General features: G+C 34.2%; 3 protein-coding genes across 4 annotated transcripts; 2 read left to right on the top strand and 1 right to left on the bottom strand.

The window, feature by feature from the left end:
* Positions 1–2,611: 2,611 nt before the first annotated feature.
* Positions 2,612–9,158, bottom strand: LOC114714162 (secretory carrier-associated membrane protein 4). 2 transcript variants are annotated; one of them, XM_028898868.1, is made up of 12 exons: positions 8,974–9,155; positions 7,142–7,255; positions 6,956–7,018; positions 6,684–6,717; positions 6,432–6,554; positions 5,947–6,009; positions 5,745–5,838; positions 5,385–5,430; positions 5,232–5,299; positions 4,986–5,034; positions 3,914–3,979; positions 2,612–3,020 (listed from the first exon to the last, which is right to left on the bottom strand). In XM_028898868.1, exons 1-12 carry the CDS (start codon positions 9,028–9,030, stop codon positions 2,988–2,990), a joined length of 810 nt encoding a protein of 269 aa, XP_028754701.1. In that variant the 5' UTR covers positions 9,031–9,155; the 3' UTR covers positions 2,612–2,987. The 2 variants fall into 2 exon arrangements, with proteins under 2 accessions (XP_028754701.1, XP_028754702.1); XM_028898869.1 differs by lacking the exon at positions 3,914–3,979 and having other exon boundaries at positions 8,974–9,158.
* A 4,966-nt stretch (positions 9,159–14,124) lies between these two features.
* LOC114714151 (DEAD-box ATP-dependent RNA helicase 5) lies at positions 14,125–20,080 on the top strand. Its single transcript, XM_028898856.1, has 14 exons — positions 14,125–14,132; positions 14,383–14,831; positions 14,904–15,028; positions 15,376–15,483; positions 16,035–16,115; positions 16,689–16,767; positions 17,240–17,325; positions 17,403–17,459; positions 17,552–17,619; positions 18,245–18,313; positions 18,453–18,546; positions 18,954–19,118; positions 19,249–19,341; positions 19,677–20,080. Exons 1-14 carry the CDS (start codon positions 14,125–14,127, stop codon positions 19,767–19,769), a joined length of 1,575 nt encoding a protein of 524 aa, XP_028754689.1. The 3' UTR covers positions 19,770–20,080.
* Positions 20,081–22,510: 2,430 nt separating this feature from the next.
* Positions 22,511–24,690, top strand: LOC114714147 (uncharacterized). Its single transcript, XM_028898851.1, has 3 exons — positions 22,511–22,776; positions 23,229–23,405; positions 24,014–24,690. The coding sequence occupies exons 1-3, from the start codon at positions 22,711–22,713 to the stop codon at positions 24,224–24,226; spliced, it is 456 nt and encodes a 151-aa protein (XP_028754684.1). The 5' UTR covers positions 22,511–22,710; the 3' UTR covers positions 24,227–24,690.
* Positions 24,691–26,013: the final 1,323 nt, after the last annotated feature.

The raw sequence follows: 26,013 nt of genomic DNA, 5'->3' as shown, positions 1-26,013 counted from the left end.
TTCCTTCAGAGCTGAAGGAATGTATAAACTCTTATTTTTTTAAAAAAATTAATATTGTCTACTGAGTTGAAACTTGAAAGAATATACTACCTTCAGTCTTAATATAATAACTAATTTAATTTTAAATCTAAAATTTTAATTTATTTTGTCTTTCATATTTATTTATTTATTTATTTTTATGATAATCCTTCGTAGCAGCTGCACATGTTAAATCTTTAATCAAATAACACTTAAATAGTAATGATATTTTAGGTAATACAAAACATATTTATTATAAATAACAAAATTAACTAATTTTTTTTTAATCTACTTAAATTAGTCAACTAATTCTTATATTAAGAACTAGATGTAGCATGTTCCATTTATATGTCTGCTTTTAGGAGCAACTTGTTTTTTTTTTAAGTGTTATAAGCCAAGTTTTCTTTTGACTTTTGTCTGTGCATGACGCAATCGCTTACATTTATTTAGGCTCCATGATCCTTTGACCACGCTGCAAAGCCATTATCACAGCCCAAGTGCATTTTAATTAAAATAAAAAACGGTTACGTGATTGCGTTGTTCATTTTTAACTTTTGGGTGAATTAAAGAATTAATTTATATTCTTTTAATTTTAAAAAGGTTTAATGGAGAAATTAGGGCAGAATATGATCAATCTAGCTGCGTGAATGATACATCATATTTTATATTTATCGAAATTGATCACTTCAATTTTAATTAACAAAGTACAAGGGCTTAGAACGAACCAATCACTTTTCCTCTTCATTACCGTATTATTTTGCAACTGCGGATTATTATTATTATTATTATTATTATTATTATTATTATTATTATTATTATTATTATTTAAGTCGGTGCACGCCTGAGTGATGCGATTACGATAGAGTCAGGCCTCACTTAAATCAATTGAAAAATATTATTTATGAATATTTCTTTCACGGTGACAAAAAGGAGAGCAGATACCTACGTATACCATTACCCAATTAATTATGTTTTTCAGTTGCTGTCAGGACTTCTTAGTTCTTAATGTAATCCTTTTATTTTATGTAATATATTTATGAGTTAAACTGCATTCAACACTTCAAAATATTGTGATACATCTAGCACATAGAAATATTTTTTAAGATGCTAGATGCACCACAAAATATTTTAAGGTGCTAAATACATCTGAAAAAATATTTCAAGATGCTGGATTCTGGATATATCTGAAAAAATACTTTTGAGTGCTGGATTTACCTTAGCGGCTTAACCCCATATTTTTTTTTCATCTTTTTACCAATATATATATATATATATATAAAAAATAAAGCGAATGATTATGGGCCTATGAAAATATCGAACAACGAATCTAGAAAAATGATGCGTGACGAGTAGTCAACCATGCAAATTCCAATTCGTGATATTATTTTATAAAAAATCAGGTAAAAATATAATATTTTATAAAAATAGGAAGAGAATACAATAGTAAGTAGCACAAAAGACGCGTTTTCAAGTATGATTTATGCGGGTACAAGAGGGAATCTTAAAAAATATCTAAACAACAATAATACTGAAAATTAGCCAAATAATACAAGAGACCAAAGAGTTACGTTAAAAATAAAAAAAAACACAATGATTATGGCAAATGATAGGGCAAAGCAAAGGGTGGCGGATGGAACCAAAACTTAAGGCTACAAAACTGTGAGTCAAAGGGCAAACAAAACAAAAGTCCCTTTGAATTTGACCTTTTGAGTGATACAGTTATCCTGCCTGCCTTCTCCCAACTTTTTCGCTTCTTTGTTTTGGGTTTTACCACTTTGGTCAATTTGGAGTCTTTCACCTTTGGAGTTCCACGGGTAAACGTATAAATATTATTATTTTAAAAAAGTACAATGCCGTTGACTTTATTAGCTTAAATCCCACAAAAATTTAATAACATTTTGACATTTTTAATAAATAAGTGGATTCCTGGTTATAGTCTTTTGCTTGTTTATTGTTGCTGGCCAACAGAAAATTACCAACAAGTGATAGATTAATTTGTTGGGAAAGCACTTGATCCCTTTGAAATGCATTTCTATTTCTCATCATATGAGCATTAAGAAGCAATATTTCAATGTTAACTCCAAGTTTTATTTTTTTGCTTTTTTGGGGCCACACACGAGTCACAGTTATCGCCAACCTTCCTGGCAAGGAAAAAGCTTACAAGGCACTGACCCAATTACGACCAGTTTTGACGTGCTTTTTTTTCCACGAAGAAAAAGTTTTTTAAAAAAAAATCCAACAGAAGTCGATACCCATGTCATCTTCATTGCAGTTTGGATCTGGGTTAGAGAGAGCGGGTATAAGAGGGGATACAGAAAAACACGTGTCAGATGCGGCCCAATACTCTTCTCTCCCAGATATTGCTCGAAAACTAAAATCACTTGTACGCTCTTTACTCATGATCAATTGACATAATTAATGCAAGCATGTAACATTAGTTTAAAGTGATTCAAATTATTAAATATCAAACTCATTATTTAAACGTACTTTTACATGTTAAACTCACTTAAATACATATAGAATTTAAAATAATTTTATAACTGTCACTTTCTAGAAAAACAAATTTGTTATTGAAAAATTTACAGATTAAATATTTTAAATGTAGACTATGACTCATCTCACTACAAGATAGTGCAATCCCATAGTCTGTAAGTATTGAGAGGCGCGTTAATGAAGAAGCATATCAAAACCACGGGATCTTCTGTTTCACTCAATATATATTTCAATGATCGAAGGAAAAAAAAAAAAAATCCGGATGCCACTATGCTACCAAAAAGCAAAAAGAATCAGTCAAAGGGAAGGGAGATTGGAGTCACACATCCACAGGAAGACACACTAAACACTCTGATCTAAAAGCCGTAGATAGGGAGATATCATAAGGGGGGGAGGAGAAAGAAAAAGAATATACGAGCCACTTAGTATGTGACTGACGATCTAAAAGCCCACTGCACACCTTGAAGAAGAAAATCTCACTTGTTCCCCCTGAAATACAAGTAGACTTTCTGCACACAGAAAAAAGAGAAGACCAAAAAAAAATCGTTATGAATATTGTTGAAAGTAGATTTCTTAACAATATGTCAATATCTAAGTAAGTCAAGTTGCTGAGAACAGACTGCAAATAAACGTCATATTGTAGTATTCTAATCTAATAGACAAATATCATCAGAAGAGGATGTTAGTTTAAAACATCCAAACCATACTACTAGAGGGACTAAATTGCATGCTTGAGTACAATCGGAAAGTTCAAGCAAGCCTAGAATACAAAATAGAGGTTGCTGAAGGTTGTTCCAATTTGTTTCAATGCAGTGTCAACAGACGTATCTATTGTATCTCATAGCCTTTTGTACGACTACGATTCTTCCAACTTCTATTACTCCTTTGCAAAATACAGCCAAGACGTATTTCAATTCTAAGTTTTTAATCTAGATCACAAATAAAGCCTTCGTAATTTCTTTTTACAACTTTTCTCCATATGGAATAAGGATGCCTCAGCACTCCAAGTTAAGGTAAAAGGGTCCTTTCTTTTATTTAGCCATAATTCTAAAGCATCTCCGCATGATTCTTAACGCTTGAACCTGTGCTCAACATATAAATCGATTCATCCAAGTGTTTACCATAACCAGAACATCTGTGCCGAAATCCTAGTTTAAAGCATGCTAACATTTATTTCAGCCCACATGCTTATCTGCGTGCTACCCAGAATTTAGGAGGGGGGGGGTTTCAACTACATCAAGGTATTATTGCCCTAGAGATTGACAAGAAGCAGAGAGAGGAAGATGAAGACGTACTGATAAAGAAGGAAATTAGAACATTAACACAATTATCATTTGTCCCGAAAACAAGAACCAAGATAAAACGGGCAATGCAAAACAAATACAGGTGTTTGATTCCTCACCTGAAGCACCCACAAACTAAGGAGAGTCTCCAAGCAAAACAAGGCGAATCCAACCAAATAGAATATCTGCAATAATATCAATCTGAGATAAGTCCCCCATCGGGTGGGATTCCTTGAAAGAGAGGCCTTATATAAGACCTTGGGTTTTCCAACTCCAACAAGTAGATTTGGGATGCGGTTCTCCCAAGGACTCGTGCTAGTTACACAATCAAGATTGGCACAAACATGCAAAACCTTGTTTCTTTAAACCACTTATGATTTTATTACTAACTTAACCGAGCAATATCGATCTATACTCCATATATCAAAAATCAGGGGAATCTTTTTTTTTTTTTTTCTTTAACTGCATCACCCATGAACTGAATCAATTACCGGCCTTTCACAATCCTAAATTACAAATTACCTTACATTCTATTCCTACTGAAAGCCATGGCGGGGAGGGACCAAATCACCCATCTTCTTCTAGAATAGAATGATTGTGCCAATGGGCCACGCTAGAACAAGGCCAAAATTTGTCCTAACCCCTAACTTTGTGAAGGAAGATTCTAGGATTCGTTTTTTTGGCCAATCTCACGTGGTTTAGGGCTGTGATCCTTTTGGAAACAGATTTAGTGATTCAAGAGTGTAGGACTTGTAACCTAGGCATTGGATTTATCCATGATGCATAGCTATCTCTGCAATAATATCAGTCAAATCGGTACAAACAACAGTGGTTGAATTTGATTAGAACTTCAGCATAAGTAGGGAACTTTTCACTGCTTTGCTAGATCTCAATTTATATAAAACAAAAAATATCATGGAGGTTTTATCAAAAGGCTAACAGCCTTCACGGTTTTTCAATCTGTAAACATACATGCAATATATTATTCTTATTTTTACCAATTACCCCGTTAGTAAGTGCATCTAATTTGTCCCGACAATTTTCAAGATTAATGCATCAGTTAGAAACAAGCTTCCCTTTATTTTGTGCAGTATATTTGAACAACAATAAACATGTAGATTAGTGACATAAGTTCAGAGCTGATAATACTGAGCTGTACATAATTCAAATGATGCATCAAATACAACTTACCCCAACCAATACATGGTCTGAGAAGACATCAATTGCTGCTAGAATACCCCTGAAATTTTAAAAGAATTAATTCAATTTAAACAGAAAATATGTGCTTTAGTATTTCATTCCCCCCTCCTTTTTTCCTGGGCCTTTTGAGGCATACTTCATTATGAAATTACACTCAACCGGATAGTGATTAACAACTTGGAACTTCAATTAAGGAAACTCGAAAATAGGATTTGTACTTGGTAAAACAGAACTTACGTTAATGACTTTCCATGAAACACAACTGGAGGAGCAATAGCAGCAAAGACACAAAACGCAACATGCAGCTGCATCATGCCAAGGCAATTAACAGAAGAATTAACACATTACTCGCTCACTAGTGTGCCAGCAGTAAGGAATAGATTCACATACCATGTAAATCAGGAAAAACCAACCAAACTTGAATGCACTATCTGTCCTGCATATCAGAGAGAATCATGCCATCAACATGCAGTATTCTTGTTCTCTAAGTTCAAGCCACTGCTATAATCTTTCATTGAATATACAAAGACTACTGCCCAAGGCCTTTTGATATTTTTCTTTCCATCTTTCCAGCTATACATATTTCATCATGTATAATGGGTGGCTATAAATCCGTTACTATTCTCTACGCCTGTTACTAAAGGGGCAAGAGGTACCATTAGACAAATAATAGTCCTAAATCCTTGACGCTTTTACGAATTTAAAATGATAGTAAAGAAAAGGAAGCAACACTAGAGTAGTAGAGTTTACCTCACAGCATTGTAGAGGGGTCTGTACCAAAGCACGTATGACATGGGGACTCCAAGTAACATGTAGATCACAGCAAGGAAAAAAATTTTAACCCCTGCACATTGTAAAACACTCATCTAAGGATCCTAATCACAGCACAAACCAGAGGCCTAACAAGTACCCAAACATATTAAAAGCATTGAGAGAAAGAAAGCTCGCTCACCACCGCCTCTAATCCAACACACAGTCACAGCAACTACATTAAAAGCCAGGCACAGAACAATTCCTGAAAGAAGTCATTAAATAGTCAGTAAAAAAAAGAATCAAAATGAGAGAAAAATTGTGTGGTGGAATATTATAGACTATAATATACTATAATATAACTCTAATATCTAATGAGTAAAAAGTATAAACAAACAGCCACAAATTATCGTTAAATGGAAAAGGAGAACGTCAAACAATTCGTCAGAAATACAGAAGCACATTGCAAATGATAATGTTACACAGACAACTAGATAAAGATTTCATAGAAAATGAACAAGAACTCTAATACTGCAATTCAAATCGAAGCTTGTACTATGAAAAGGCTGTCACGTTTCAACCAAGTTGAATGAATGGAGGGACACAATTCAAACAGAATTGCAACTAACCGTTTCTAGGGACAGCATCTATCGGCAATGAAAAAACTAATCAATTAAGTCCCCATACCTAACCAACTTGCAAAAGCCAAATATTGCATCCTTTGAGCATGAGCCGGTATCTCATTGGCAATATCATGATGAATGATTGGAAAAAATGGAGGCCAATTCTTATTATCAACGGGAACACCAGCTGATAAACATATTTTGGAAGAAAGGTTAAAAGGATAACTAAAATGAGCTATTGACTCAGCAGTCAATACAATTTCAGAAAACCAATAAGTTAATTGAAAAGGTCGTCTGTCATAGTCTTATCAGCAACCTTGAGAAAGAGCTTCTTCTCTCCTTCTTATATCCTGCATAAACATTTCAAAATAGTCAAGAAATATTCTTCCCCCCCCCCCCAACCAGCAGAGAAGTAGTCGTATTTAAAAGATGCCAATACGTATACAAAGGGAACAGCAGAACATAAGCAAGAACTTACAACTGTAGGCAGTAAGACAATGTAAGCATTGGGCGATGAATTCAGAAATAAAAATGATATAATTATAATCCAAAAAAATGTGACCTATCAAAACAAAAAAAGGAGCTCACCTTTTCTTTCCTTTTTAGATCTGCTTCCCAAGTTGCTAGTTCTTGCTCTTTTTTCCTGGAGTCCTATGGATGCACCATAAATTTAAAAAATAATAATAATAAGGGGGAAAAAAGAATAGATCAGCTTGACGGGGCCAAAAAAAAAAAAACACCATAAAAATTCTTCAAATTAGCAAACATCATTACATTCTTGTTATCTAATGGAATATCAACTGTCGCATCATATCTTTGACCAAAACCCAGTGGTTCAGATGCCAGTGGTGGAATACGTGATTTTGATCCTGGGGCAGCAGCACCATTCTGCAATATTTTCCCAACAAAATAGAACGTAAACCACATACCATGATAAATTACTCAATGTCAATGCTTCCAGAACAAACAGCGGATGCTTAATACCATAACAAAACCAAAAAAATTTTGCCACTGAAATGACACCTTATCAAAAATAAAGAGTTAAATCATATTTACTTGAATCAAATGTTACTGGCCAGCCTAATTTGATTAGTGAGCATTATTTATTTTAGGAACAAACAAGACTAACAAACATATTTTCAGTTTTTTATTTTTGCGGCTAATTCCCAATTTCAGTGTAAATATTATCAGCACACCCTTTTCCATTTCACATGTTTTCTTTCACATTTTGATAAACCAATATTAGCAAATATTGTCTCCATTTTTGCCTTTGAAGTACAAATTCCCAAGTTATAAGTATTGAATATCGAAATTCCTTCCTCAACTAATGGCGATTCCAAATTCAACACATGCAATTTGATACTCCTCAAATTTTGCCCCTAAAATGGAACCTCTAATTTTATCCTCAGTTTCACCATAAATTTCTAATTTCCCGTTCAGGGAATGTTGAAATTCCCCCTGACCAATTATTATCTCAAATTTGCCTCACGCAACACCGCATCTTACTGAAATTTTGTCCAAATGATCAACTTCCCTGGGAAATCACTATTTTAGTTCAGAAAGTTTGGTTCTTAAAAACAAATTATGGCCAAATTGGGGAACTTGGGCTTGAAATTTGGATACATTGCAAAACTTTTCTGTGTCTCGAGCATTCCTCATGCTGTTCTTAATCAAAGAGTGAATAACGACTGTTTAAACTTCGCACCACTCGTTACAACCCTTTAGATCAACCAATACCAAAGTAGAGTTGGACCAAACCAACAGATACCAGACCATATTTTATCCGAACTTTAATGAGGAAATATTTTCTGTTGATGCCTATAAAGTATAAATTTCCATGTTTAGGCATTAAATTAGAGACTCAAGTAGGAAAGAACTTCGGTTTAACAGTTCAGATCTGCAGTGATGTGAATTGGATGAAAAATGTAGTGAAGGGAACCATTTCTTTCGGCGTGGACAATGGGCTGCCCCTAATATTTCGTCCCTCTCTATTACTGTCAAGTACAAAGTCCCATTCCATTCCAATTCCTGTAAACATTATCAATGATGAAATTGGAGCAGAATCACCACCATCTGCCTATCCACTGCTCAGTTGAGCAGCCAGGAATCAGTTCAAGCACCCCCCCTTAATCCAGTACGTTCTTTCACCAATCGGGTGGCTCCGAAAACGCCACAGTTTTGAAATCATATACATTATATTTACTGATCTGATACCTCTAAATACAACTACATATGAGTTTTCCTTCGGGAAGTTCCGCAAAGTCGGTGCACGGTCTCAACAGGCAAACAAGAGAATGAAATTTTATCAAAGCCAAAGCAAGCAATGCTCTGACGATAGAGTTATACTGTGTTTAAAAGGTCGAAATCGAAGAACCGGTTACCCAGTGATTTCTATAATTAGAAAAAACAAAACCCCGCCATAATTTCTAGCTGAAAGCTTCATAATGACCAAAAAGACACTTAGACGCTTCCTTCATGATTCGCATACACCATACAATCCCAACCTCAGAGATTAGAGTCAAGAGAGTATTGGATCTGAAGAATTAAAAAAAAAAAAAAAAGACTACGGGTAAATCAACGACTGGAAGAGGGAAGAGAAAAATTACCGAAAATGGATTAACCTCCTCTTCTTCAAAAGGGTTGGGATCGTGATGACGATTCATGGTTGTCCCTAGATTTTGCAGAGAAATATGGGCGAAAAGAGTGCCAAATTCACCGACTCAGGAAGATATTTATCGGGGTGAGAAGGTGGCAACTGTGCTGTGCTGCACTTTCTCGCCTTTTAGCACCGCGGGATACAGTTTTGGAAGGGGATACCGAAATTAAATTATACAATTTGCCCTTCGATTTTCGTCGGATTTACGTGTTTGGTCCTTCAACCGCTCGCAGGTGCTTTGTTGCTTTCCCGCGTGTAGCAATCAACTATCGACGCTCGCAATCGTTGAGGTTCACATTCGCTTTCCAGGACAGATAAATGAAAATTAGAAAAATAAAAAAAAAACTAAATTAAGTTAGTTATTTGCGAGTATAATAAACATAATATACTTCATGAAAACTCTTTAAAATGTGTAATTATTATAAAAATTATTTGAGGACAAAATAAATAATATTAGAGTAAATTGATGTCTTATATTTAAGATAAGATTAAATTTTTAATTAGTTTTTATATTAAACATTTGAGATAGTACACTAATAATAAATAATAATATGGATTTTGATAGTTGGGAAAAAAGGTTTTTGGTAATATATCTAAAGTAAATGATGAGAATGTGATTTTACTATGCGTGTGTTCTTCGTATAGGAAATTATTGAATAAGCATAAATAATTGAATAATCACAGGGACATGATAAATACTTTATGTTTTATATGTTCTGCAGTTTAGAAATTGATTTTGTTTTTTTCACCATGTTGAATGGGCAACAAGGTTACAACTCTTGCTTCAGCACATATGGAGAGCCAAAGTCGATCATTCTTTAATATAAACTTTGTTAACAAATAAATATTATACTATAAATTACCGTACAAACTAAAATTTATTTTTAGTACTGTCATCCTGGTGAGTAAATGCTGATTATTATCACTCAAATTGCCAATCAACTAATATAAAATTGGTTGGAAATTGAATTTGAATTATTATAAATATAATATCTCAATCTATTTTTTTCATATTTATCAAAAAAAAATTATAATTTTTTTTCAAAATATACCTATTGAGGCGAGGAGTTTCTATTAAATGGTAGTTAGTTCCAATATGCATAATTAAAAATGATAGTTTAGAAAAGTTAACACACATTTGTTACAAATAAACAACGTAATTAATTTATTCAACATTTCAAATTAATTATATTTTACATACAAAATCAATATTTACTCTCAAATTAAGTCATAAATACGGGAGGAATATTTATTTTATCCAAATACAAGGCATCAATTAACTTTATCCTATAAATTTGTTATTTTTTTAAACAGTTATGTTAACGACGGTTTTCATTAATAATGATAATTTTCGGTAAAAATTATTAAACTTCAAAAAGGGAGAATCCTTTTTATATCCAATTGAAATATTAAAATTTAAAATCAGGCATTTATCTTGGACAAGTTCTTAATGAGACCAAAAGCCTAACTAGAGAATTATGAATATTATTAAAAGTCCAAAATACCCCTCTATAATTAAAATATAATATGTTACTTTTATATTTTTTTCTTACAAATTATTTTCCTGAAATATGAAAATAACAAATCATAACACTATTGATTCCAGCATCCTAAAAAATTCATAAAAAGTTCGTTGTTTGAATAAGTTTTCCGCTCTTAAAATGTACGTGTGTTCTATTAAAAACCTGTGCGTGTTTAACAAAAAATTTGTGTGCGCGTGTGCATTGTTAAGCATGTAGAGGATTGATCAATATTAAACATAAAACTGTGCAAAAATTAAACCCATCCAAAATTAAAATCTAACAGTGAACTACATTGTTATGTAGATGAGGGTGTTGGCATAATTATTAATGAGAATCAAATACTGTGTTATAATTTCTTATCATCTACTGAAGATTTATTATTTTCAAATCTCAGGAGAATTCAGCAAAAAAAAAAAATCAGGAAAAGAAATCTATGAGAAAGAAAAGCATAAAGATAACAACTAATATTATAACCAGGAGGTATTCTAGATTTTTTAATGATATTTATAAATCCCTAATTAAGCATCTTAGTTTGATTAGGGATTTGTTCAAAATATAGGTTTAATTTTAAATTTTAATATTTTAGTTGGATTTAAATAAGATGTTTCCTTTTAAAAAGATAACACTTGTTTATTATAAGAAGATGACTTAATTAACTTAATTGATCTGCATGAAATTGGTTTTTTTTTTCCCCGACAAGGCATGAAATTAGTTATTTAATTTTTGTATTCCCGCAGTAAACGATGACAGTTAAGACTTTTATAATGTGATATTATTAAATGTAAACCTGCAATGATTGATAGGAACTATTTAAATCATGAAACTTGATTATACTAAAGAACAGCGAATGAATTGAGATCAAACATGTCATTTTTTCCGTTGGCAGGAGAAAAAGGCTTCGATTAAACAAACATATCAAATATTGCAAGTCCACAAGATGATTAATTATACAGGGAAATTAGTTTTGGAGGGAGTGTTTGCCTAATTCTAGAAGTGCTTTGAAAAGTACTTTTCTGTAAATCAAGATAAATCTCTACATATTTATTTCGTATACTGTAAAAACACTTTTAAAACCATGATTTTGTATCTGCCCAAAAAAAAAGTTGATTAGCTGGAGAATGTAACTAATGGCCAAACGGGCGGGTATTGGAATGAGGAGTCAGATGGTTACATTGCCACCTGCAGGGACAGTATGATGATGATCATCAAATATGCAAATAATTTGTTTTTCGAGTATTATTGTTTATAATTTAATAATATTATTATTTTATCGTTTAATTATAACTCTTTATTTTTTTTTCCCACTTTTCACATTATTCACCCAACGGACAAAGCTCACGTACCCAACGGTATACGAAAGGTCAAATTCTCAATCTCATATTTAGGTAAAATTTAGAAGGGTTGTAGAGTAGATCTGGCAAAAAATCTCTCTTTGGCTACAATGAGGCAAATTACCCACACATAAATTTCTCGTCAGCTAATGATGAGCTACAATTTTAATTTATGTGATGCATTGGCACTTCCTCATCTTTCGATTTTCATGACAGATACTTCCCCGGTCCTTATTATAAGACCAATTTGACTTTTTATTTGGTCCTAATGACAATCCTTTTGTCTCTTATATTTATGCATTTTCATAATCATTCTAATAATGATATTTTAGCCATATACTTAATTAGCAAGGATATTTTAGGAATGACACTTATTATTATAAATAACTTAACTTACTTCAATTTTCCAAATAAGTCAATTGGGTCTTATAATTAGGACCGAGGAGTATTAATTAAATAATGAAGAATTATCAAGAGGTTCCGAGAAAAAAATTTAATTACTAAAAATTTGAATAACAAGTGACAAACTAAAACATGTTGTTATTTTCTATTTTGAAACTCATTATTTCTTGCTCTTCATTTGTTGATGGATTTTAAGATAATTATTTTTTTTATGAAGACCTAATTGTAATTATCCCTAAATAATTATATATGTTGTGCGTAATTCTTGTGATCCGGGAGAATTTGCAATGACAACCTTTGTTTGTAAGAATGCAAAATGAATCATACTATATTGATATAAAAGCTAGCTTAATACTATTTCCGATTCTTAATATAAGATCTTATTTGACTTTTATTTTGATCACAGATATAAAACCCCAATCTACTTTGTCTCACATATTTATGTATTTTTTCTCAAAGTAATCATTCTAACAATGGTAGTTCTAGCCAATATACTTGATTAGTAAGGATATTTTAAGAAAGACAACACCTATCTGTTACAAATAACTAACTTAACTTTTTCCCTTAATCTCCTCAAATTAGCGAACTAGCTCTTATAATTAGGACTGGATGTAGTATTTAATTTGGTTTTAAATATAAAACTTCAATTCATTTTATCTATTTTTTCAAAATAATTTTTATAATAGTTCTACATATTAAAGTTCAATCAAATAACAGTTATAACTAATACACATAATTAACAAGGATATTATAGGAAAGATAACATATATATATTACAAATAAATAACACATATTTATTAAAAAAAAAAACTTAATAAACTCTCTTAATCTATTGAATTAGTCAAATAATTCTACATTAAAGATAGGAAAATAGTATTATTTATAACTCGTAAAACGTATATAGCTTTCAATAATTGTTACAGATGTATTATAATTGTATTATGATGACGTCAAAAAATGGTTTGATCTTTTATACAGTGTTCCTTGATTTAAAATTGTGTGAAAATGAGTTCCTTGAGTTGCGTAACACCCTGCAAAATTGATGAATACCTGCTACCCATGTAATGATTTTAAGTAAAAAATATGTTTATAAAAATAATACAAACTACTTTAGTTCTCAGTATAAGAATTAGATAATTAATTTATAAATACTAAAAAAATTACTTGAGTTAGTTATTTATAGTAAATGAGTATAGTCTTATCTAAAATATTCTTATTAATTATGTGTATTAGAATAAAAAAATTTTAATATGTGTAATTACTATGTGTAAATATAGTTGTAAGAGTTAAACAACTAAAAAAAATTAGTGAAATTAGTTATCTATAACAAATGAGTATTATTTTTATTAAAATATCTTATTAATTACTACATCTGATCCTTAATATAAGATTTTGTTTGACTTTTATTTTGGCCCTAAATATAAGATTCCAATCAATTTTGCCTCTTATACTTATACATTTTTTTTCAAGATATTCCTTTTGACAATAATAATTCTAACCAATACACTTAATTAGTAATAATATTTTAAGAAAGATAATATATATTTATTACAAATAACTAATTTAATTTTTTTTAATCTCTTCAAATTAATCAATTAACTCTTATAAATAAGATTGGAGGTAGTGTATACAATAAAATATAACCTTTTAATATGTGCAAACAGAGCTACAAATTTTTTGGCCAAGCAAGGCGTGACTCTTCACTGCAGATTTCATTCGTGCTCGTTTATTCCTTGTGATCTTTTGCGTTGGGATTGCGAGTATACTGAACCGACCTAGTTGCTTTTCCTGTTGCATACATGGGGATTGTGGGCACTGAGCAGGGAGCGACTTGAAGAGTTTTAAATGAACAGGTATTGAGTTGAAAATTATCGTAAATTAGGGGTTCAAGTAATTAATTTATCCCTAAAAAATGGAGCGCCCGAAACATAGCCCAAATGAACCAAACATACAATGTTGCCAGTTCTTTTTAATAATAATAAAAAAAAAAGAAACCGACCAACGTAAAACCCTAACCTGGAAATGTACTAAAACCCAAACATACTCGTTATTCTAACTGGCGCTGGTTCGCGCGGCTCTGGGATTTGTTGGAGTTGCCTACAGTTTCAGCTTCAACGAGGAAGTTTCGGAGTTTCGGACCTCTCGGCAATTAAAGCAGAGAAGAAGAAAAAGAAAAGGTAAGCAAAACGACGATAGTCCCAAAAGAAAGCTCGAGGAAGTTGAGGTCCAGTATAGCATAGAACCGAAAACGAAGAAGAGTAAGAAGAACAAGAAGTCGAAGATAAGCGCAGGGGAAACCTTAGCCGTCGAAACAAATGACGCCGAGAACGGCGGAGAGGATGAGTCGGTGAGAGATGGGCACGTGGTGGTTACTGGAAAGAATATTAAGGATGAGAAGTATGCGCCCACAAAGACTTTTTGTGCATCGGGGCTTCCAAAGGAAGTCTTGGAGTGCTGCAAAAGTTTTGAAAAGCCGTCTCCTATTCAATCCCGAGCGTGGCCTTTCCTGTTGAATGGTCGTGATTTAATCGGCATTGCGGCTACTGGTTCAGGTATGGGTCTTAGATTTTTGGGTTGGAAGATGAAGACTTAGTTTTGCTTCTGACTTCGCTTCCTGCATTCAGGAAAAACATTGGCATTTGGAATACCGGCTATGATGCATGTTTTGAGCAAGCGCAAGAGTAAAGCGTCAAAGGGTCGGAATCCTCTCTGCCTTGTGCTCTCTCCCACTAGGGAGCTGGCTCAACAAGTACGTATATGTTAATTTACAGGGTGTTATTTGACCTCTCTTCAATCTCTTAGTGCGGAACTGGCACATTTAGTGAGGGTTCCTTCTACAAGGAACCAAATGTGAAAGCAGAGATATAGGAGCCATCCCACTCTATTCCATTCCATTCTTAAAGTACTCCCAAGCAATACCTTAGAATCTTGCTATTAAATGGACCTACAGTTTTCTTTCCTCTTTTAAACTCCTCTCTCTGCAATTTTCCATCAATCTTGCCATTTCACAAGACCTACATTTTCTACGTCCGTGGGTTTGATTCCCTAGAAGAGGGGAAAAACATTTAGCTGATAGTTTCCTTTGATTATTTACAGATTTCAGATGTTATGTGTGATGCTGGGAGGTCTTGTGGTGTGGAATCTGTTTGTTTGTATGGTGGAACCTCCAAAGGGCCGCAAATATCTTCGTTAAAATCTGGCATTGTAAGTTGTTCTGATCTTCCCTCTTCTCTGAATAGTTTGCATGCTGATGACCTTTCTTTATGTGTTTCTTTATTGACATGCTGATGTTGAACCAAATGCAAGGAAGAGAGCCCCCCGGGGGGGGGGGAAGGGAGGATGGAGGTATAGCAAAAAAGAGGTGGGGGAGATGTGGAATTAGGAGGGGGAGGCGAGAAGGGTGAGGATAGACGGATGATAAGCCAAGAGAAGTTTGATAAGAGAATGCGATTGTCTTTTTTTTTTTTTTTTTTTTAATTTCGTATATTTGGTAATCAATTCATGCATATGAAATCTCCATAAATGTTGGTTGTTATGCAAAAATGATTGCATCAATGCTTTTAGGCATCTTGGATGCCACAAGTCATTTGGGATACCAAAATTTCGAACGTAGGCCTCTTGAATGCTAAGAAATGTCTGAGATACTACAATTTGGTCCTATATTCAACTTGTTTTAGTCTGTTTTTGGAAGCTTGTTCCCTACTTTTTAAAACTTGTTCTTTGTATTAATTATGGATTATTGATACCTCTTACAGGACATTGTCATCGGAACTCCTGGTCGTATAAAGGATCTGATTGAAATGGGTGTTTGTTCTTTGAAAGAGGTTTCGTTTGTGGTAAGTACTTCGGATAAATGTTGGTGATCAGTTATCCTTTCTTAAATATTTTGCTGCTAATAAATAAACAAATTGTTCTACCATCTTGAGGCGTGTGCTGGAACTTGGTGGATTTTGGATTTACTTGTCATATACTTTCCCTGTGAACTTTTGGTGGCTCTGGATGCACTCCGTTGATTGGGGTTGGGTCTTCTGATTTTGTATTATGTTTGTAGCTTCATGCATAAATATCTATATAGTGGTATGTATGTTGTCACTCAAATAGATATATGTCTGTGTTCACTTTGTGTAACTCTTTAGTGTCTCTTCTCTGCCCTTCTTTTAATACTATCTTCCAATGGGTTGGGGTTTTTGGGGGCTGATGGGTTCGTGAATTAATATCTTGTTTGTTGATGGAATTAGGCTCTGGCACTCTGCTACTATTGTGGCCTCCCTTTTCATGTTAAATTGATTCTAGTTCTGCATTTAATTGGCTGTGTACCGTCTCATCTTTATAGTGAGAGGAACTAGATGATCTGAAAATATGTTACATGTATTGAGCGTCATGCAAATATAAGAATTCATTTTTCATAGGTGCTTGATGAAGCAGATCGAATGCTTGACATGGGATTTGAGCAAGCAGTTCGCTCAATACTGGGTCAGACTTGTTCTGGTATGAGATATATTATCAATATCAATTACATCCTTTTTTCCCAACGACAACTTACATTATAATACCCTTTTCTGGTTCATCTCTTATATCTTCCTTTTATCTCTTGTTTTTATCCTGTATTGTGTTGAGCTTGTATTCCAGAAAGTCTAGCCATCTTAGATTGGTTCCAACTTTTCTGATCAAGCTTAACACATCAAAATCTATATTATAAGCGCACGTGCGTGTGTATACATATATTTTACAAAACCAGATCCATAATACCCTGCGTGACTATATTTTAAACCATATATACTATTTCTAATGTTAATTTCAAATTTCAAATTTATTTCGATGAAATTTCTCTGAATTCTTTAGTTCTGATCCTCCAGTGAACCTTTTTCATGATTTATTCATTTATCAATTATTGATTTTCTTTTACAATAATCTTACAGTTTTTTAACTTCTCTAACAAAAAGATTGTGATCTGCTGCAGTTCGTCAAATGGTTATGTTCAGTGCTACATGGCCTCTACCAGTCCATCAATTAGCTCAAGAGTTTATGGATCCTAATCCTGTGAAAGTCTGTATCCTTATTTTCAGTGGCCTTTAACCTTTCGTTTTTTTATAGATATTTGAAGTTAGTGAAACTTGCGACAGGTTGTTGTAGGATCAGAGGACTTAGCTGCCAATCATGATGTCATGCAAATAGTCGAGGTGAAAATTACTTCAAATCTCTTGCTTCCTCGGTTTTCTTTGTACATTTAATATATAACTAATCATGTATATATACCTTTAAACTTAAGTAGGTCTTGGATGATCGTTCACGAGATAAACGCCTGGTTGCTTTGCTTGAAAAGTACCACAAATCTCAGAGGTATTTACTTTAACTATTTTTTCATGTTGAAAAAATGCCCGTTGCTGTTACTTTCACTTATATTGAAGGTAATAAATTTCAAATGAGCAAGCAGAGAATTAATGAAATTATGAGAAGCATAAACATACTTTGAACTGAGAGTTAAATGGTGATAACTTAACTACTGAAGAATTTTTGGATTTAGAATGCCAAGAACGTCGTACAAAACTGAGATGGACGAGAACTATGATCAGCTGAGAAAGCAATTTATACAGAGACAAATAGGAATAATCGACATTTAAAATATCACAACCAGAAAATAACAAGTAAGCAATGCAATGCAGTTTAATAATGCGGTGAAGTGCGGGACTTCAGAGGAGGATTGGGTTATAACTTGTAGAAAGAACTGAGATATTTATGAAGGTTTCGCTTCAAAGCAGGACCTTTGATATTTCCGCTGTTAAAAAATTCAGAATACAAGATAACATCCTTAGCAACTGATTACTAGCCTTCCCAAAGCGTTTAGAAGCACTTGCTGTATGATTATAATCCTGTAGCATGAAACGATAATGACATTTCAAAACACTATTTGTCCTTTTCATGCTGGTTCTGCCTTATGTTTCTTACAGTTTGTACATTTTATCAGGAATAGAGTATTGGTTTTTGTCTTGTACAAATTGGAAGCCACACGAGTTGAAAAGATGCTTCATCAAGGGTGAATCTCTATCATTGCTTTCCCTTCTCTCTCTTTTTTCCCCTCCAAAAAAAAAAAGAAAAAATTTTTTAAGGCAGGAGGTAAGCTGTTGTGGAAGGCAATTATAGAAGGTGCTCATGTTCAATTAATGACATCCCAGGGGTTGGAAGGTTGTCTCAATACATGGGGACAAGGCACAATATGAACGCACAAAGGCACTGTCGTTATTCAAGAATGGAAGCTGTCCTTTGATGGTATGCTGCTGCATATCATTTTTTATTTTACCACTTCATTTACACAAGTTTGATCAGACGTAGTTTCTGAACCCAAACTATAGTTATATGTTTCTCTTTTTGGTACTTTTCTTCAATTGATTAACCTAGAATGTAGGTTGCTTTTTCTTCTCATCACTAATTATTAACTTTAACCTGTTCTCTGTAATTTCTATTCACATAAATTGATTTTTTTCTCTAAGTTTTTCTGCCCCTTGCAAGTCTCTAGCAGAATTCATGATTTGTGTCCATAGTTTTTCTAGGGGATGAAGTTTGTGATCAATATCTCTTCAGAACTTTCTCTGGATCCATTAAATCAGAAATGGTCACTCAAGACTTATCCATTGCATTAATTGGACATTTATTTGATGTCATAATTTGATGGGCAGATTGCCACTGATGTGGCTGCACGGGGATTGGATATTCCGGATGTTGAAGTTGTGATCAATTACAGTTTTCCTCTAACTACAGAAGATTATGTTCATAGAATTGGGAGGACAGGACGAGCTGGGAAGAAAGGCGTTTCCCATACGTTTTTTACTCAGCAGAATAAGGTAGGATTTCTTCTAGATGTTTGATTTTTCTTATTCTTCCCCTTCATTGGTTATTGCTATCATATAATTTGCATTTTTCCCTTTCTGAAATTATGCTTTTGATCTAAAGCTTTTGGTGGTAATATGTCAGGGACTTGCTGGGGAGCTAGTGAATGTTTTAAGAGAAGCAAATCAAATTGTGCCTGATGCCTTGTTGAAGTTTGGCACGCATGTAAAGAAAAAGGTGAGTTTTCTTAGGGAAATGATAGCTAATGATCAATAATATTAATATATATTGATGATAGCCGAGGGTTTTCAAACTTCAAATTCTTTGCAAGGACTACAAAAGTAAGTTATCATTGATGTTTTGTAAAGTTATTATTTATATCCTCTAGATTTTTTTGATGTTTATACAAGGAAGGATGCTTTAAACCTCGAGTTTTTAGTGTTAATTAATACATTTTGTGGATTGTCAGCTATCATCCCCCCCCCCCCCCGGGGCTTCACTCATGTCTTTTTCGTCCTCATAATTCCCGTTGGTTTTTCGTTGTGTTGATTGTAAACATACCTGTATGCCAGGAGTCCAAACTGTACGGAGCTCATTTCAAGGAGATTACTGCCGATGCTCCCAAGTCAAAGAAGATAACATTTGACGACTCTGACGAAGACTAAATGTGCTGGCAATTTCTTTTCCTTTTTTTTTTGTTAGGTAAATTCAATTATTGATTCTTGCAAAAGCAAAGAAGAAAACATGTACTCATAGATCATAGTTTTGCACGCCTAATATTATTACCATTTATATATGTTTTACTCAGTTCTTTTTTTTTTTAAGAACAGGTTTTATCCATGTAATTTGTCATTTTCACTTCATTCCTTTGCTAAGGCGCTATGCAATCAGTGTAAGCCTCAAAATTTACCCATGTAGCATTCCTTTATGTAACAACATTGTTGTGTTTTCATTGTGACAACCTTATGATACTCAACGCATATGTATCAGTTCTCTAAATGGGTTCAAATTCAAGAATTTGCATAAGAATTGCCTGCCACTAGGTATGAGAGCAATCTTAGTCCAATAATTTATCTTATTTGATAGAAATAAAATGATGCTGATATGAGAAGGCTGGAGCCACTTGTCTCGTGATAATGTAATTAATTGTGGATCCAAGTGCACTGGCGTGAAGCCTAACCAGGATTCCCGGGGTTGGAGGGATGACAGAAGAACCGGACCGGACTGCTGACAACCACTCAAGCACTCGTATTTCTATCGGCCCAGCCATTGAGATGGCACCACGTGGCTTCCAAGAAACTGAAATACTGTAAACCAAATTGACCATGTATAACAACTAATAATGCAGTCTTAAATATAATACTTTATATTACTTTCTGTTTTTAATATAAGATCTTATTTGATTTTTATTTTGATTCTAAATATAAGATTTTAATTCACTTTGTCTCTAATATTTATATTTTTTTTTCAAGATAGTCATTCTAGCAATGATAATTGTGGCCAATAAACTTGATTAGCATGGATCTTTTAGGAAAAACATTTATTTATTACAAATAACTAATTTAATTTTTTTTCTCTTAATTTTCTCAAATTAGTCAACTAGCTCTTATAATTAGGACTGGAGGTAGTAATATAATTTATGTTACAAGATAAGTTATATTATTGGATGTGACGGCTTTAAATCCAAGAAATAGTCTCTAAATTGGCGGTGCTAAGACATAATGAGAGGAAAGGGTCGGGCCAAAATTCCAAAAAAAGAGAGGAAGGAGGGACCAAAGCAAATTAAAAACAAATAAATTTGCTTTGGACGATATTGGGCCAGTGATCAAGTTGAGAGCTGGCTCGGATAGTGATAAGTAATTAACGCTAGGCGTCACCTGTATTGAAATGGAATGCAACCCGTTTCTTTAAATATCGTGGATCACCCAGCTTGAATGAGTGAATGAATGGAAGAGGGCAGCTATGATGCTTATTTATTATACATATGACCTTTGAAACCAGCTGGTGAGTCTGTTCCAAACATCAAACTTTACGCCCAACCCAACTATCAATATGGAATCAACAGCACTATCAGTATTGAATCTAATAAAAGAAGTTAATTCTTCTACGAAACAATGATCAAATCTCATTTAAAAAGGTGTCTACGTTTAGTATCCGATAGTATTTCAAATAAAATTGATTTCAATAAAAAGATATACTCCTCCGGTCCTAATTATAAGACCCAATTGACTTATTTGAGGAGATTAAGGAAGTAAGTTAAGTTGGTTATTTATAATAATAAGTGTTGTCATTCCTAAAATATCCTTGCTAATTAAGTATATTGGTTAAAACTATCATTATTAGAAGGATTATCTTGGAAAAAAATGCATAAATATAAGAGACAAAATGGATTGGGTCTTATAATTAGGACCAAATAAAAATTCAAATTGGGTCTTATAATTAGGACCGGAGGAGTATGTATTTAGCAACAAAAAAAAAAAGGAAAAAAAAACCCGAACATGTTCTCACGGATTATGAAAACACTTGCATATCCAACCAACAAGGACAACTGCATAGATGCCAATGCACAAGGATTTACTAGACAGAGAACTTCACATGAGATGTGAACACAATTCTAAACTAGAACAATACACATATGTTTGTGCGCTCGCGCGCGTGTTGTGTGTACATACATATCCAGGCTGCAGCCTCGGAGGTTCAGTCTGAGAAATGCCGCGTGAATTCCACTCCCTGCCAAGGAGCGTGAAAGGTTGCGTAATGCCTGCTTGCTTTGCGTCATGGTCGGTGGGTTTCTCTAATCAGGGGGCTCCGACTCCGCCCGTCTTTCTCCCTTGTCCTTTACTTCTCCAATCCTATCCCCGACATCTCACAAGTTGACATGCAATATGAAACATACCAACATTTACAAAACTAAATGCACAATTATACAAAAATAATTACTTTTTTATCCCTCATAACTCACACGCCCATGATACCCATAAAGAGTCCAACTTGCATACTCGAAACTTAAAAAGAGGATTCTATTGTCATTATACCACGAGGTCCTCATAAATAGTTACTCTTAGGTTTCACATAAGTGGATACTGGATAACGCAGATATGGAGCAACTTGTCACAAAATAATGTGTCTGTGGATTCCGAAACATTTTGGAGCATACATATACCATCAAATTATATAATATATTGAGCTCATAGGAACACCTTCACACTGTCTTTTAAATGTTATTTTTATTTTTAAGATCAATTATTAACTGTACATTCTTCCCCCATTCAATGCCGCTGTCCGTGATTTTTTTATAAACAAAAATCTTCCATGCATTGCCCTCCCCTTCGTGCTTTTCTTGTCATTTAGAGCGTTTTAATATTCGTTGACAGGCACTATCGTCTTACAGCACGCATATAAGACACATAAATCTCACTCAGCAAGCCTAACTCCTTACGCCAATTCCAGTAAACAAACCATCTCGGTCTTCCCCGCCTCGCCCTCTCTTTCTCTCTCTCTCTCTCTGGGTTTCAGAGAAGCCAAAAACTAATCTTCAGGGTAACAGCAAAAGGATCAAAAAGACGACCGCTTTTTTTGTGGGTATTGGATTTTGAGTTCGAAACAATGGTGGGTATATTCTCAAGGTTCTCTATCGGAAGAAGTGTTCATCGACGCACGCAAAGCGCCCTCGTAAGAATTTCTCTCCCTCTCCATGTTTTCCTGATTCCATGAGTAGTTTATGTGTCATTCAGCAACGTAGTAAGCTTTCTTTTGGCTATTCTAGTTCGTTGAACGAATTCTCAACAGTTTACTGTTTAACCCCTGCTTGACTTTGTGTCAGTAGAATTTACAGCGTATGAAGAGTGTTTAATGCCACAGAATACAATATTATTATGCCCCTGCTTTGCAAATGGATGAGTTTTAGCCACAGCAGTTCTGTTCTGATCGTTTGACTCGTTTACTGGGTCCAAACTTGTTTATGATGCTTTTTGCGGACACTCTTCAATGATTTTTATGGAAGTAGTGATTATTGTTATCTATAAATTCATCTCCTCGTTTGTGTACACTAGATATACCTTTATGTTATTTTAGACATTTGAATTTAGTTACAAACCTTTAGCTTTATGGTTTTTACTGTGCAGGATCAGAGGGAAATGTTACCTCCAATTTCAGAGGTTGCCATTTCAACAGGTTCCGTCACTGCAGCCTCTCATGGGATTGAAGGAGCGGTAGAGTTCAAGCCTGTTGAACACCCAGTTGAACCTTTTGACAATGATAGACCAATTCATTGCCCATTGCCAGAACCTTCAATTCTTCATGTAAGATGAATATCCTTATTTGTTTTGTTTACGGTGTTCTTTTCTTAAAAGAAGCACAGATTCGACCTCCCTTGTGTGTTACCTACCTAAATTATTAAGTGAAATCCCACAACTAAGTTGTTGAAATACTGTTACTGTATTACATAGACTTGATCTAGAGAAGATAAAGTGGCTAATCTGAATCTGGAGCTGGACCACGAGCTCCATCTCTGGGATGTTCCTGTTCCTTCATTTAGTCTTATTACATGTTTGATGCTGATGTTCTTGGGATGCCTGGAGCGTAACATTTCGATTCAAACCTTTTAAATCGTAATACCTTCGAAGACACACAGACCCTGTGCGCAATCATCGTCCTTTGTGTCATTATTTCTCTAAATCCACAACTACATGACTGATCTAATTTGGTAACGCTATAGTTTTCTGTTGTCTATGTGCCTAGGACCCCTCCATTTAACAAAAATGCATTGTTGAATGAAACCGGATCTTGAAGTCTATTATAACCCATTCAAGAATCTATCTACTTTTTATTGAAACCTCTGACACTATTTGAGGCAGAACTGTTAGATTTCACCATTTAGAATTTTAAAATCTAGATGCTCATTGAACAGGATGGAAGAATATGGAAAGAGAGAGCATCAGCAACGTCCATGAGGAGAAGAGCTGACTTGCCAGTTATGAAGGAGGGGGTAACCCTAGAATCTGATATTGCAGGGACAAAGTTACGGACATCCCAACCAAAACGAATGATTCTACCATCTATGAGTGCCCCTGAACATGACATTCTAAAACTTCTTGAAGAGTGTGATGCTTCAGGGATCTAGCCTGGTACTATTTCTGTTATGACCTGTTTTGAAGTTCAGCCAAGATGAATACCCGTAGAGAAACATGGAGCTCTGAGGGCCATGATCAGAACTTTTTACTTGCAAGTATTGTAAATAGGATTGATCCAACTTCTATTTGCACTTCTTGCAGTATCTATATTCTTGATGCATAAAACAAAGTCTAGTGACTCTAATCAAGATTTAAATTTATCAAATGTTTTGAGCCATCATGCATGTTAGTTGTACATCAGTTGTACCTGTCACTGAGGTAATAAGAAAACCCTTCTGTGTCAGAATAAGAGGAATGAAGATATGCTGTGTTAAACATCATATTATTGTCTATATTCAAGCAGCACTTGTTCATTCTTCCCCTTATTCCCAAGTAGAGCCTTTGAAGAGCACTAAATTCTGGGTTTTTTGCTGAAAATCTATTTCATCAAGTGGCGATAGTCTTCTTACTGTAATTGTGGATTCTGAAAGAACAGTTTCTCTTACGTTTCAATGGAATAAACACGGACACAAATCATGATATCGAATTCGGATCACACAGCTTCTCCTGGGATTTGTTTGTGTTATTCAGTTCGCTCTAGGACCAAAAAAGAACCAAATGATCTGATGAAAATTTGGATCCTCTCAGAAATTCATGGTGTGAATTTCTACAAGAGAGAAAATGAAATTGATCTGTGACGGACAGTTTAAAATCCGATTTAAAAAAAAAAAAAAAAAGAGTCTAATGATTAAGTGATAAATTTCTCTGAAACGCACTAGAGTTGTTCATCGGCGGGGTTATTTGAAAGGGTAAATTTTTAGCTACATACTGTCATACTGATAATAAGGAGCCAAGTTTCTTCAGACAAATGAACAAGAAAAAGAACAAACAACATCAGACTACACAGGAAATCCACGAGCCTGAAATGGGCGATCAACCGTTGGATTCACAAGGTGATCCCTCGGCCCACGTAAGCTTCCATGGTTCATCCATGGCTTCTTTTGCCATCTCTGATGCAATTTCCGAGCATCATCTCTTTCTGCAACCACCGCCCTGTGCCTTGATTCAACTGCTACCAACGAACCCAACACAAAGAGGACAAGCATGAAGGATACCAGCGAGGCCCTCACCATACTGCTCTTGAATTTGTTGCCTTTTCTTTTCCTTTTGCTCCTCTGATCTTGTGGATGCAGTTGGAGATATGGAAGAGAAAAGAGGTTAATATAGAGCTTTCAAGGAGACAACTTAGCTTTTGTTTTTAGGCTGCATCTTCAGTCATTTATATTGCTCTTTACTTTGGATAAAATAAAACCATAGAGGGAAAGAATTTACTGTTTATGCTCGCCACTTTTTCATGAGCTGCGTAAAATCACTGTTTATTTTCTGGTTGTAGCTTTCTCTGCTTAGATATTTCTTTTCATATTCTTGTTCTGTCGTCGTGATTTTTACTATGCACAGAAAGAAATACAAGTACAGAGGAGAATTTGACGTTTCTCGTATTATATTGAGACTTTAGAGAAACAACCTTTTGCACAAACTCCCGCCCGAAAAGTTTGGCTTTGGAAAACTTTTTACATATCGACATATGTAATATTAGTATTTGGTCCCAGTGTAAGCCCTTCAGGATATAATGTTGGGAGCCTGAATTCAATTGCTGGTGTATGTAAAATGAAGCAGAAGAAGAATATCATTCCAACTTTAACCTCTCTCTCTTTCTCTCTTTGTACCATAACCTTCTATATTTCAGGAAAATATTTTTTTCCCCCATAAAAATATGATAATTTGTGAATAGGATACT

This window comes from Neltuma alba, unplaced genomic scaffold (genome assembly GCF_004799145.2).
Source record: "Neltuma alba isolate B1F8T4 unplaced genomic scaffold, ASM479914v2 tig00011487_pilon, whole genome shotgun sequence".
NCBI classification, from domain to species: Eukaryota; Viridiplantae; Streptophyta; class Magnoliopsida; order Fabales; family Fabaceae; genus Neltuma; species Neltuma alba.
The sequence above is the reverse complement of the archived record's forward strand: the minus strand, read 5'-3'. Positions and strand labels throughout refer to the sequence as shown.